Source organism: Symphalangus syndactylus, chromosome 9, assembly GCF_028878055.3.
Source record: "Symphalangus syndactylus isolate Jambi chromosome 9, NHGRI_mSymSyn1-v2.1_pri, whole genome shotgun sequence".
In the NCBI taxonomy this organism is placed as follows: Eukaryota; Metazoa; Chordata; class Mammalia; order Primates; family Hylobatidae; genus Symphalangus; species Symphalangus syndactylus.
In genome coordinates this window covers 42,796,295-42,810,989 of record NC_072431.2, presented here as the reverse complement: position 1 = coordinate 42,810,989, position 14,695 = coordinate 42,796,295, and the positions used below count along the sequence as shown (strand labels likewise).

Sequence of the window (14,695 nt, the reverse complement as noted above, 5' to 3'; positions counted from 1 at the left end):
GTTCTAAATAGTTAAATCACTGCTTATCCTACCTAGAGATTTCTTTCTTAATAATTACATATTTCTATAAAGCCTACTGTAAAATGCTTTCATTGCTTGCAGTTTTAAGTTTGATCTGCTTACACTTAGGTAGACATGCCTGCAATAACTTTTCTCTCAGTTATTTCTAACCTCATAATTATTCTACTTTTCAGTATCTTGTGTTACTCATGGGCAAAAAAACTTCTTAGTGAATAGAATGCTGTCTTGTTTCTAACTGATTGTTGGTATGAACATTAAACTATTGGGCTGGTAAGTTGTAGTAATATGAATTTTTCATCTCTCTTAATAGTTGTGTATATTGATATGCTTGGTAAGGCATAAAGTATATAAGTAAAGGTCGTCAAAACTTTTACAAAACAAATATAAGATTATGTAATTATTTTATAAATATCCAGAAAGATTTTTATAGAAAGAGAATTATAAGCAAGGTATAAAATAATAAATTAGAAATTTCTAACTCAGACTTTGCAATACCCAATGAAATAATTTGTTAAGGAAGTTAAAACTGTGAAAACAAAAATTAGCTTTAATTCTCCGTAATATTTTTTAGAAATTATCCATATCTTTAGCACCAAAAAGAACAATTCACAAACTCAATAATATGGTATTATATATTTATAAAAGGTATGAACCAACTGGCTTTGTTTTTCTAACCAGAATTATATTTTAATAGAAAAGTAATTCAACATTTAACAGAATTCTGTTAGTACTTCTTATTCTGGCAATATTACTAACTAAATTAAAATAGAAATTCTCTTGATAAACTCCTAGTAATACTTGGTATATCAATAATAAAGACCAATACCTAGAGGAAATGGCACAAGAGGAGGGAAAATCCCCAGATATTGAAACTAGAAAGAGCACTGAAAACCAGAGCCAGAAGCTTGAGCTACCTCTGTAGGAGATGTGAGAACAGTTGTCAAACCTCAAAGTAAGCACTAGAGGTGGGTTTTATACCCATATAGGGGCCAAAGAATGAAGTCTTGTGTGTGCTCAAGATGGTATGTTTGAACTTAAGATCACTGCACTAAGCCATGTCCTTTAAAGGACCCCACGATTAGCAAACCCCAGGCTTCTATCATATGTGGGTTTGGAGCCCAAATGTAACAATCCACATTGCTCAGGGGTCCCCAGTAAGCAAATGGCACCACTAAAGATGAGCTCACAGTGAGATAGTATAAAACACAAATTTCTGAGTGACATCAGCAAGATGACAGAATAGGACTTGTCAGTGCTCATCCTCTCACAGAAACATCAATTTGAACAACCATTCACACACACAAATACCTTCACTAGAGCTAAGGAATCCAGACGAGAGATTACAGCACCTGAGTGTAGCACAAAAATAAGAAAAGATGTATTGAAGAGGGTAGGAAGGACAGTTTCACACTGTGCTTTGTTCATCATGTATTTCTAAATTAGTTCTGATTTTGTAAAAAAAAAAAAAAAAAAAAAAAAATGCATTGAAATACGTATCATAAAAAAACCTGACCATGAGTGAGAGAATCAGTGAGCAAAAGAGTAGGGTTTCACAGTCCAAGAACTGGGTACCATTGGAGGAAGTCTGACAGGTGTGCACCGTAAAATAGATACAAAGCATGCTCATTGCAGCATCATTTGCAAAAGTAAAAAATTACAAAGAACATACTTATTCATCAGGATGGAAATGGAAAATAAACTGTTGATAGGTACACTCTAAAGCAGTTAAAATGAAACTCTAGAGCAGTTAAAATGAAATAACTAGATCTACGTGTATCAACATGGACGTGTTTGCAAAACAGACTTGAAAAGCTGTAAGTTGCAGAAGAATAGCTGTAGGAGGATATAATCTATGAGCAATTTAAATATATATATATAGCAATACTGCATAATAATTAAATAGTACTTGGTATTGTTTGTCAGTGTATGCATGTGGAATAAAATTATAAAATACTTTGGAATGACACCAATTTAAGATAGCGGAACCTCTAGAAAGGAAGAAAGGAGGACGATACTAGGAATTAGGCTTTTGCCAAATCTGTAGCATTTTATTCAAGAGCCATGTGGAGAAAATATAACAAAATGTTAACAACTGTTAAATGAGGGAGTGGTTGATATATGCGTGGCTATTAGATTATGTTCTGGACTTGTGAATTTTAAAATGTTAAGTAATTTTAAGGTTATATCATTCATTGGCTAATTCCATATGTTTTTTTAAAATCTCTAAATAAAAAATATATTGTGGGTAGTAGTTTCTGTCAGTGACTGTTTTTGTGGTTCCTGTCTGGTTCTCACTGCCTGGCATTTGTGCCTGGCATGTGACTGTGGCACCACTAGTGAATGTCGGGTGAATGAATGGGTCATGCAGAAATGGGAGTGGGGTTGACCAGGGAAAGGAGGAAAATGTGCACAAAGGCATATATGGCCCCACATTACAGTTGTCCCGAGCACTAAGAGGCTCAGTGTCCAGGATATGTCCTAAAAGGACCTATTGGTTTATGAAATTGGAAAGGTGAAGCTGGCATTTAATTGTGAAGAACTTTATTAGATCTTTAAAGGAGACCTACTGAAAGTTGTTATTGGTGGTGGTGATGGTTATTAGAAGTTTTCCTTTTTTGAGAGTGCAGTGTGTAAAACAGAATAAAGAGGCCAGGCAGCCAGATAGCAATCTATTATGAAATTTTAAGGGTTATGAGTAAGGTGGGTTTCTTCATTCAGTGATCTCTGAGCTGTGGTTGGAATGGTAATTGATCCACTTGGATTGCCCTACTTTCTTCTCATGTTGAATTCCCATGTATTCTTGATATCCCAACTAAATGTTTACCCTTCTTTACAACCTTTCTCAAGTTTCTCAGGAAAAGTCACCTCCCTCATCTGAATTCCCATCACTGTTTCCCTGTGCATGTTAGCTGCTCAACAGGTAGTAAGGCCCATTCCACCCCCATGGCCCTGGCGCAGAGCCTGGCGCTCAGCAAGTGGGCACCCAGCCAAATGATCACTGAATGGATAATGAACCTTAAGTCCAGGGTGCTTCGGGCACATCACGTAAAGGTGCTTTGCCATTAGGGGAGCTAAGGTTTTTTATTGTGTCACTTGAGAGATCCCCCTTGCATCTCCAGTGTGTTTCAATTGTCAGTCTTGGAACCAGAATCTAAGGGATACAGAGAAGAACAGAAATTAGCTCTTAGACCCAGGCCCCCTTTCCTGTATGCCATTTCCGATTTGCTAAAAAATAACAATTAAAAGTGGAATTGTTGCTTTGGGCCATCAAGCTTCTGTTTGATTCAGTTCGTTCTTGCATGAAATGAGTTTAATCAGTAAAATGGGGGATTTGATCACCAGTTACCTTTCCTAGTGTTTGATTTGGATCCTGTGGCATAGTTGGTAAGGTGATCTGTAAGATTTTCTTACTTTTCCTGGTCCAAAGATGACACTAATGACTCACAGGAAAATGAAAATCATTTGTTTTTATTTACCTTTTCACCCATCCAAAGTTTTTGTCATTATTGGCCTCACCCTGTGAAGAAGGATGCGGCAGTGGCATGAGGTCATGTTTAATGCCTGTTTAATGACGCTTATGCTGTGATAAACAAACTGTGGAATCCTCTTCCCTGAATGAGTGGCTCTAATAGTGAGTAGTTCGGTTCCCTCACACTTGTAGGATCAAAGATTCATTTTTAACCCATGCCAGAAGATGTTTCCATTTTATAGGTAGAAACTAGTCCTCTGCATACATTTGCACCTATCAGGAAATGTCCCAAAAAGGTGAACTGCATAATAATCATTGGCGCGGTGGCTCACGCTTGTAATCCCAGCATTTTGGGAGGCCGAGGCGGGCGGATCACGAGGTCAGGAGATCGAGACCACGGTGAAACCCCGTCTCTACTAAAGATACAAAAAAATTAGCCGGGCATGGTGGCGGGCGCCTGTAGTCCCAGCTACTCGGAGAGGCTGAGGCAGGAGAATGGCGTGAACCCGGGAGGCAGAGCTTGCAGTGAGCCGAGATTGCGCCACTGCACTCCAGCCTGGGTGAGAGCGCGAGACTCTGTCTCAAAAAAAAAAAAAAAAGTCATTGGCAGTTTACTTGCAGTATGCCTTCTTGAGAACATTTTGAAAATCTTAAGATAAAATTCCTTAATTTTTCTATTAATGACTTATTAGAATTAGTAGTCTTCCAAACAAGGTAAAAACCTCATTTCTGATGACTTTTCCATTGGTTTTATTTACTTCTTCAAAATTAATAAAACTAGCACTATCAATGTATTATAATGAACTTTCATCTGGAGTTGATGAAGCCTGTATCAAGAGATGATATATCAGACCAGAAATAATCACTGCAACCTTGAAAAGCCCTGAAGGTGGGTTATGGCCTCATTTAATAGAGCAGTTGTAGCCTTTCTTCATTTGTACCAAGTACACTAAAGTTATCTATGCAGGTAATATTATCTGTGTATTTAATATTTTACCTCATTGAAGTTTGGTTTTGGAATGAATTAATAAAGAAGTTATGGTTTGTCTGCATTTATATTGAGTAACGTATAGTTATATTTCACCTCATTGAAAGGAACCAGTTAATAGGGAAGAAAAAACTTTTCTGCATTTGTTCTGAATATGCTATAGTTACTTATGCATTCAATATTTCACCTTATACAAAAGTATTTGAAACACCTTTCAAAATACAAAATTTAAAATTTGGGAAATTAGGGCAAAAAGAAGGTAAAATTTAGAAAAATAAGATGAAGCCAAGGTTAAACTAGTACACAAAATGTATGTTGTAACCTTCCATGCCACGTTCGCTCTGAGTGACCTGATAGCCATGCTAAAGACAGAAATGCTAATGAATTCCACAATTCACGTGTCTGTAAGAGAAAAACAAACTAGGTTGCTCAGGAGGATCCACCATTCCTGGGGCTGAGACCTAAGTGGTTTCTCCCGTGTGTCCCCATTAACATACTGCTGTGTGATGAGGCAAGCAATGTCCTCAGTAGTCTCTTTCCAGTAAATTACAAAAACAAGCTCATAGGGCTCTTTCTTCCATTGTTAAATGGAATATAAATGGATGGAATAGCACCTTAACTAAAAGTAATTCTCCAGGGGTTCAATTCTGACACTACAGCTTGGCTCCAGGATAATACTTAGCATATGTAGATGGATGAATCAATTTTAGGTCCACTAAGCAGGCAGCCTACCATGACTATTTCTGTCTGTAGAGCCTTTTAGAATCATGGATGGCAATGAGTGCTGAGATGTGAGATGGCCTGTGTTGCTTGTCATTGTGCAGGTGCATAGTGTATACATCTTAGCAACAGAAATGACTCCCAGCTCATCTCAGGAAATCTCACAGCCCAGAATCCTCAGAGGGAAATATGTCCTTTAAGTCTCATGTCTCCCACGGGCTAAGCAACATCCTTCAAATCCAAATTTTGATGAGCATGGGACTTGTTCTTTTATTCCCTGCAATATCATTGATGGGGTATCATTTTCACATTAGTCGGGTTGAGATTTCACTGGATACAGTGAGAGTAAAAGGGTGCAATAGCCCACATTGCCCACATTGCAGGGCTCACTTGGATTCTGTACCCATCTACTCCCCCTAGGACTTCCCCTTATGCCTGCACTCCAAGGACACTGAAGCAGGCAATGGTGTAGACAAGACCGTATTCTTACTCTGTGTTTTATTGATTGTGGAGTTAAATGACATTCCTTTTAGACAAGTTGTAAAGTTCAGGAAAGTATAAAGAGAAAAATTCATGATTCTACCATTCAGAGATAACTACTATACATTTTAAGTCAACTTTATTGAAGTGTGATTTACTTACCGTAAAATTCAGCCCTTTGTAGTATAGTTTTACAATCCTTTACTAGCACTTTTGGTATACAGTTGTGTGACGACCACCACCACCACAATTGACATATAGAACATTTTCATGAACCCCCTAAAAAAGAGGCAACCACTTTTAAAAGTTTGCTGTATCTCTTTCTCTTAAAAAATTTTTTTTTAATTTAATTTTGAGGTAATTCCCCACAGGTGACTTTTTATCTTGTTCCTAAAGTCCCACTTTGGTATGCCAGGGTATTCTTCAAACAACCTTTTTTTAATGTTTTGTTTGTTTCTTATATTTTTATATTTTCTGGGTTTTTTTTTAATAAACCCTTGTGTCGAGGGCAGACTTTCAATAGATCACAGCGAGGGAGGTGCTCTGCTACATATGAAACCCAACCCAGAAACAGGTCATCTACAAATGGTTTAGCGCCAGGTTCCCAACAAGCGTTACATGACGGGTAAGGGGGCAGCCGCCTTTCTGGCCGCACTCCGTTTCCCAGGACCAGGGGCTCTCCACACTGGGGTCCCAGCACGCGTCCGAGTGGCCTGCTGGCGGGGACGGCAGGGGACCAGTGATTCGAGGCCAACCAAGGCTCCGGCTCTGAGGCCAACCGAGGGTCTGTGGCCCTGCTGTATGGTTCTGCCTGGGCGGGATTCTGACTTAGAGGTGTTCAGTCATAATCCCACAGATGGTAGCTTTGCCCCGTTGGCTTCTCAGCCAAGCACATACACCAAATTTAATGGTTTCCACGTGCCAGCCGAATTCCCAAGTGCTGAATAGCTTGGGTCCTAGGGATGCTAACTCAGTAGGTTAGGGACCAGTGCAGCCTTCCAATGGCAAGTGCATACTAGTGGAAGACTCAGCCAGGAGAAATACTGCAAGATAAATTCATCGTTTCGGTATACAGTGTACGGTCTGTGTTCACATTTCATGCAAGCAGAGAAGTTACACTAGTGGTTCAGCTTGTTGTGTAGCAAAACTGGAAGGATAGGCCAGGCACAGTGGCTCATGCCTTTAGTCCTAGCACTTTGGGAGTCTGAAGCAGGAGGATCACTTGAGGCCAGGAGTTTGAAACTAGCCTGGCCAACATAGTGAGACCCTGTCTCTACAAAAAATTTAAACAATAAAAACTAGAAGGATTAAAAGTATATAGTTAGAATTGAAGATTTCATAAATGAAATATGATCATCTTAGAATTCCAGAAACTATCCCTGAAATTTTATAGTAAAGAATTTCAAAACTATAACTATTCTTGACAACAGACTTGGAATGTTACTGTTTCCCAGAAACTCACCTTGGTTATCTATTCTTTGTTTTTTATTTACTTCATGATAAATTGTAAACGGTGAAAGAGAAAGTTTATTTCTTTGTACATCATAAACTGCTTCCAAATATTTGATTTTACAAATCGTACTTTGTCTCCTTACTAAAACAAAGCCCTAAGTTTTGATTTATATTGAAGTAAAAATATATATTTAAAAATTGAGCCTTTTAATAATTGTAGAAAATATTAATGGCAACTTTTGGAAGTAAAGCACAGTTTAGATTTTCATTTTTGCTTTTTGCAAATGATTTTGAAATTTGATTATCCTGTTCAGAAGCATTTGGTCCCTTCACATTGTTCATTCTTTGGCTGGCTGCTGCTGGTATTAGGAAAATGGGTGGCAATGTTGAAGTTAAATAACTTCGAAGTCTTCCTAAGATTATCTCCCCTTTTTCAGTTAGTTTAAAGCCCTGCTAAAATAGAATTCTTTGTGATTTCAAAAAGGTCATACAGTTTTGACAAATAGTGTTCTTACTACCACTTAAGAAAAGAACTGTTATTTTTTTGATGAAAAGATTTGATTCCCTACTGCCATTCAGATTTTTTATTGTTTACACTTGATCGGGTCATCTGCAGATGCCCATCAGGTTTCAATTGATACTACTAAAAATCCTAAAAATATTTTAGAGCTAACAGCAGCATAAAAGACCTTTTTGTGGTTCAAATCTTTTCTTCAGTGAATATTTTTAAGTCATTGAGAAATCAAACTCTTCAAATAATGTATTCTCTAGAAAATGAAGAATCTTTGAATAGATTGAATGTGTGTGCTTTAACAGTTTATTACTTATTTAATATACCACTTCAGGAGGATGTTTGAGAAAGTTCTGTCCCTTTGACCTTCAGTGTTCTCACCAGGCAAAACCTGAGAGTGCTTTTTATAAAATAACTATTTTATTGGGATACATTTCACATACCATAAAATCCATACTTTTGAAGTGTTCAATTCAGTGTTTTTAAGTATATTCAGAGTTGTGCAACCATCACCACTACTTAATTTTAAAACATTTTATCATTCCAAAAAAAAAAAAAAAAACCCTCTAGCCTCCCCCTTTTTTTCCTTTTCTCTGTCCTCAGAGAACCACACTAATCTACACTCTGTATCTATGGATTTGCCTATTCTCAACATTTCTAATAAATGATAGCATTACAATTTGTGGTCTTTTTTGTCTGGCATTTTTCACTTTGCATGAAATTTTCAAGGTTCCTCCATGTTGTGGCATGTATTGGTACTTCATCTTTTTTTATTTCCAAATAATATTCCATCATGTAGCTATGCCACATTTTATTTATTATTCATCAGTTGTACATTTGGGTTGTTTTCACTTTTTGGCTGTTACGCATAGTGCTGCTGGGTATTGAATTTTAAGAGGGAAAAATTTCAAGAGCTTTGCTCTAAACATTCTTAAGTTGGGAGAGGCGGGAGCAAAGGGAGATTCCCCTTGGCCTGTCCACCCATCCTCCCAGTCTCTCATGTGGGCTTGCCTCCTTTCCTTTCTCCTTTGCTTCCTGTTTTAATAAATGCTTGTTTATTGGTGGGTTAGTTGTCTGTAATGATTTAGTTTTAATTTTTTAGTGTATTTGGTCACTAGTGACTCTCTTAATGGTCAAATATTCTAAAGCTCCCTAACTTCATTTCTAATTCAGACTAAATGAAGAATAAACTGTTTAATATTTGAATATAATTACCAGAAACCCTCGGGATCTCTATGGTGAATATTTATTAAATTGATGCTCTTATGAGCAAATTTGGTAACACTGCATTTTTGTGATACAACTCCTATTGTAAACACAGTAAAGAGTTCCACATCTGAAAGATACCAAATGAGTCAAAGCTGACCTGCAGCTCTACAGAAGTTGTTTATCCAGAGCAGTTTGCTCAACCACAGTTCTTCCAGAAGGCATTTTTAATTATGATATCTCATTGCCATTCCAGTCACAAGCCAGTTTCAACTGGGACATACAAATCCAAATGACAAATATCTCTACACATGTGAATTAAACTAGTATAACTAAGTCTTGCCTAGGACATGTGACCCCAAGGTATTTCAACCAGTATTGCAGTAAGCTAACGCATTTTAAGCTAAAAATGTCACCATGAAGAATTTTAAACAAGATACCTTTTATGAGTAATACAATCTTTTTTGAACCTAGAATGTTTTACTACAAAATGTTTTAATCACAGCAAATAAGTATTCCAAAATAAATTACCTGTCTCTTAGACTGAGCATTTTAAGTGTTAAATGGATAATGTGGTTAGGAAGAACAACAAAAAAGATCAGATTAATAGCATAAATGTTTCAGATTATTTTAAGACTATTTCAATATATGTGGTTAAAATGGAGGCACCTCAGCTGTATTAATTTTTCTAATACTTTTAAAAATTCAGAGGCCCATACATCTAAAATATGTATATCATGCCATTATTTAATTATCTTTTAAAGAACAATTTTAGTTAAAACAGTATTTCATTTGCTGTAATTTTTCATAGTTTGCTTTCTGTAATTATATTATTAAATTATTTAACAGTATTGAATTATTGAATCAAAATAAGAATTATAATATTAGCCCTTACTCTTCATCATTAGAGTTTTTGAAATTATGTGTACATATTGATAAAGTACTTTAATAGGTTATACAGGATATTTCAAGATGCTTAAACAAATTTGCCTTCACTTCTTTGTAGGAATTAGTAATTACATTTACCATTTCATAAAAGCAACAATGCTCTTAAATCCTGTATTTTCTTATTACTATTATTATTTTCCCTTATCTATGTTTTAAAATCTTCTTTATTTTGAGAAATGTTAAAAATTGTAAATACAGAGAATAAAATGAAAATGTAAGTACTCACATCCTGTAATTAAAAATTATTAAAAATTCATTTTTTATAAAAAATATTAAACATAAAATTCAAGTCCCCTTTGCCACATTTTCTCTTCCCCATAGCTAACCACTAGTGTGTAATGTTTCAATTTACTTTGTATACTTTTATGTCAATACATATACAGTACTTACATATTATATACATATATATTAACACCTGTGTAACCAATATTTTGTGTTGCTTTTTTTTTTTTTACATCAAAGATGGTAGGTGTAGTTTATGTGCCATTGTGCACCTTGATTTTTTCCATTTGAGATCCAGCCACATTGAAATGTGTAAATCTAGTTCATTCTTTTAACTGCTCTTGTATATTTATATAATAGACATTAAACTGTTTAGCCATTCCATTGTTGGAGTTTTACAATATTGTAAGTGAACATTTTTGAACATATATCCTGGTTCACATGTGTAAAATTCTGGAAAATACATAATGAGAAGTAGATTATTTGGATCATAATGAATGTACATTTTTAATTTTTCTAGATCTTGCTGGTTTGAAGCAGCTTTCTGAAGTAGGTCAACAGTTGCACCCCCTTGAGCAGTGTAAAAAAGTTCCCGGTTCATTTTCTCTTGCTTGCTTGCTTTCTTTCCTTCTTTCTTTCTGCCAATGTTTAATATTGAACGGGCTCTTTAATTTTTGCCAAACTAATGTTATCTCGTTTAACTTTGCATTTTCTCAGTTACTGTTAGGATTGAATATGTTTTCATATGCTATGGTCCATTTGAGTGTCCTCCGGCTGTTCATGTTGTTTGCTCATTTTTCTAATGAATAATTTGGCTTTTTATTTTTGGTTCTATCATTAGTTTTTTAAAGCTAAAATAACTCTGGGATATATTTCTTAAAATAGTACAGATCCTAGTACATTGTAGAACAAAGTACACCATATTGATCTATTTTAAGAATATGAACATTTTAGTACATTGACATGTTTGTGGAAGAAATAACTTTCTTTGTATATATAATATAATAATAAATCTCAAATTATCCAAACCTGCCACTTAGGGTAGGTGAAAGCCCAACTAATATTACTCTCAGTTTCTATTTCCACATTTTCTTTAGAGACTCTGCATTTATTTTTTTCTGCAAATATTTATGATGTCTTTTCTAAATTCATTCACTAAATACTTAGCTTTTCCTGTTTTCCAGAGCTACAAAGATACAAGCTTAGAAATTTGCCTTCTATCAGCAAGGGACCATTGTTCGTAACTAAACCAGATGATGAAGTGTCTTCCCAGCAGCATAAAATGTATGCCTGTATTTTATTATTTTTAATTTTGTGAAGAATGCTGTTGATGAGGTTGCGCTGGTTCTCCTAGCTCTGTCCCAGGATGCCTTACCTTGGTGTCTTTGATTATCATATCCTTAGGTAAATATCCCTTTCTATAATTATAGTGTAGGAAAGAGAACAGTAGCAGTTGAACATATATTATGTAATTTGCAGTTTGATAGTAAATGTTTTGTGCATGTTATCCTCTTACTCTTCAGTAGGGTTTCATTTTTGGTCTTGGAGGTGGTGGTGTGTTTTGCTTTGATTTGGTTTTATTTATTGTACACCTGAATCTAACATGAGGCTAACATTTTCCCCTAAACATAGTGTTTTTCTCTTGCTTTACTATTGGAGTGTCAAGTGGGTGGGAAGACTTCAGTACTCCATTTACCTCCTTCTTGCCACTGCACCCCTCCAAACACATGCTATCTAGGTTTCCTTAACCCTTCAAAGAACTACCCTACACAGCTCTAATCCAGTGATGTATGGGAAAGGAAACTGAAAATGTGATTATCTACCTAAAAATGAGGGCCATCCATTAGTGCGTTTTCAGCAGTTAATCAGCTTATCGTAAAAATGTACATTGGCATGTCTGCCTAGGGATAGGGGTGGGGGACAAACATGACAAGTTTGCCAGACTTTATATTGTCTGAATTGTTATTATAGTTATCTTCCCTGAGGCTTCACAATCTATTTAATAACAAATCAGTCTAATCTGTTTTTGCATAGATTTTTCTATGCTGCTGTTGTGTTACTCCACAATTAAATAGGAGAAAAACACTCTAAAACTGAAGCAGGAAAAAGTGTGTAGACTACAGATTTTCACAGCTAAAAAAAACTCCCATTAAATAACTACACATTTTAACCACTGTCAAATGTTTGGTTTGCATTAATGGACTGCTTATAATCCAAGGAGGAATGTCTTGAGTGTGTGTGTGTGTGTGTGTGTGTGTATTGTGTATTTCTTCTAGACTTTTTTTTTTTTCCGGAGAAAAATAATAGCCAGTTATTTTAGGATCCTATGATGTGTAGTCTTTGCTTCAGTCCAAGTCAATTAAAGATTGATCTACTTCCCAGATTTAGTTACATTATCAACAATGGGGCTATTTCAGCTGCAGAGAAAATTCAAGTAAAATTATCAACCATAATACAAGAACTAATGCTTACAAAGTACAAAATGCGGAAGTATATCTGTTTTCTGAACATTAGCGAAATACTTTTCAGTAAAGACATTTGTAAATGACAACTGAAATACTATTATATCATAAATGAACATAAAACAAAGGGAGAAATTATATTACCGAATGAAGTAGTTTAATCAGAATAAGTCTAGAAGTTAACTTGGTAGAACTTCGCAACCACTAACAAAATAGTGACAAACCAGTGATCACCAATGGCTACTAAAATCATCAGCTGGAAATGTAGTGGGAAATTTTACAATGAATGGATCAGGCTGACAGGACATGAACCCACTTATCTATCTTATGTTAATATCACAGAAAGGGAGACAGCCAGAAATCACAGTCACCTGATACAATGCAATGTGAAGTATGTAATGTCACCCATGACGTGTTCTTGCCCTACAATTATTTAAGCATCTAGATATTAATATCAGTTTATGGGGAATACAGGAGACAGAGGACCATGTCAGTTGATACTGTGCTGATACATTCATTAGAACCAGGCTAAAATTCTACAGAGCAAATGAAATTATTTCAAATAGGAAAAAGAAGAGAGGGGGAGGTAAAACCATATATCAAAAGATTTTTAGAGACATAGCAACCAAATGTAACATATGGACCTTGTTTTGGTCCTGATTTAAACCACCCAACTGTTTTTAAATTGAAACAGGGAATATGAATACTGACTAGATACTTGTTGATACTAAGAATTTTACTGTTAATTTTTGGTGTAATAATATTATTGTGGTTATGTTCTTTTTTAAAGTATCTATATTTAGAGATACATTTCAAGTATTTATTACTGAAGTAATAAGATGTCTTGAGTTTGCTTCAAAATAATCCAGTAATATAGAGAATATAATGTAGAATAAAGATGTCAATGAAATAAGTTTGACCACATGTTCACTTTCTTGTTGAAGCTGGTTAAATACAAAGAGTGTTTGTTATACTGTTTTTTACTGTATATATTTTAAATGTTGCATAACAGTTTTTAAAATGTTAGGTGATTCAGATCTTAATTTTCTGACTGAAATTGCATTTTAAAAATTAACCATAATTTCAATGTTTATAAGATTAGTATGGTTATATTTCTTACAATCCGAGTGATAAATATTCTTTTTGAAAATTTAAATAAATACCATTTATTAGCTCTAACTTTTACAATGTAGAGATTATAAATTTACATAATATGCTCCACATACCATGTAATACCTTTCCTATCAATGATGTTCACTCATAGCAATGAATGGGACAGGGAGAAAAAAGAGGGAAAGAAAGATTAAGTCAGTCAACCTGTCCTCTGTTATGTTGTAAATTGTCATTTCTTTTTGGATTCATGTTTCTTAAAAGAAGCCTGGACATTAAAGCCAGAAATTTAAGGCAGTCTTGACCAAGCACTTACCTTTTCTGTTTGCCTTGAAGGGTACCTGTTCAACTCCTGATCAGTGTTTATGGATCACGCACTGTTTATCAAGAATGCTGTTTCAAGAGACTTTACCCTGTCTCTCCATGATCATTATCATCATTCCTTCTTATTCATCCTGTTAGGCTTTTTTCTGCTTCATTCCCCTACAGCAGTAGTTAGGAACATGCGGGTGATAGAGAAGAGTAGGAAACCAGAGTGGTGGGTAAGGGGATATGGAACGAATTAGGGATCCATCAGAGTTTTCAGAGGGATTTAAAGCATTCTAGAAGCACTTTTCTAGGATCCAGATGTCTTACTACATAGAAACATAGTATATGCTGTGCAGAATATTCTCTTTTTCCTTATGGGTCCACTCTTTTTCCAGGATAGTTATTAATAATCCTGAGTCTGTGGACTGTCCCACATGTGAATTCATTCCTCCTTCTGCACTAAAACAGCTATTCATGTTGCTTGTCCATGAATCAAGAGCTGAAAATGCTGTTACAGAGAGAAACCTTTCTTTTTCAAAAAGTTAAGCAGAAATTTAACAAGTATATTATGCTCTCTCTTTTCACACTTATAATTAAATTTATTAAATTTTTACTGTTTATAAAAATTAAAAATCTTTACTCAACCAATCAGTAGACAGAAAGTGAATATCATTCTTTAGACACACACCAGATTTGATAGTACATTTACATGAGTAGCAAAGAACTCTCTGTGTAAATGATTGGGGGAATAAATGTTTAATTACAAATTTAGGCTTAAAATTCCTTTTAAGTAAATT

The 14,695-nt window shown here is 35.2% G+C and overlaps 1 protein-coding gene across 17 annotated transcripts in view; it reads left to right on the top strand.

The window, feature by feature from the left end:
- Nucleotides 1-14,695, top strand: part of PKP4 (plakophilin 4) — a 227,864-nt gene that overhangs the window by 124,861 nt on the left and 88,308 nt on the right. The window contains exon 3 of one of the 17 annotated variants that reach the window (XM_055292041.2): nucleotides 11,202-11,301. The exons of 15 other annotated variants lie outside the window; for them this stretch is intronic. Coding sequence is in view for 1 of the 2 variants with exons in the window: in XM_055292040.2 (XP_055148015.1) it covers nucleotides 269-291 (23 nt within the window). In the remaining variant the exon portion in view is untranslated. Of the gene's footprint in view, nucleotides 1-226; nucleotides 292-11,201; nucleotides 11,302-14,695 lie in introns of those variants that run through there. One more of the 17 variants, XM_055292040.2, reaches the window with a different exon arrangement.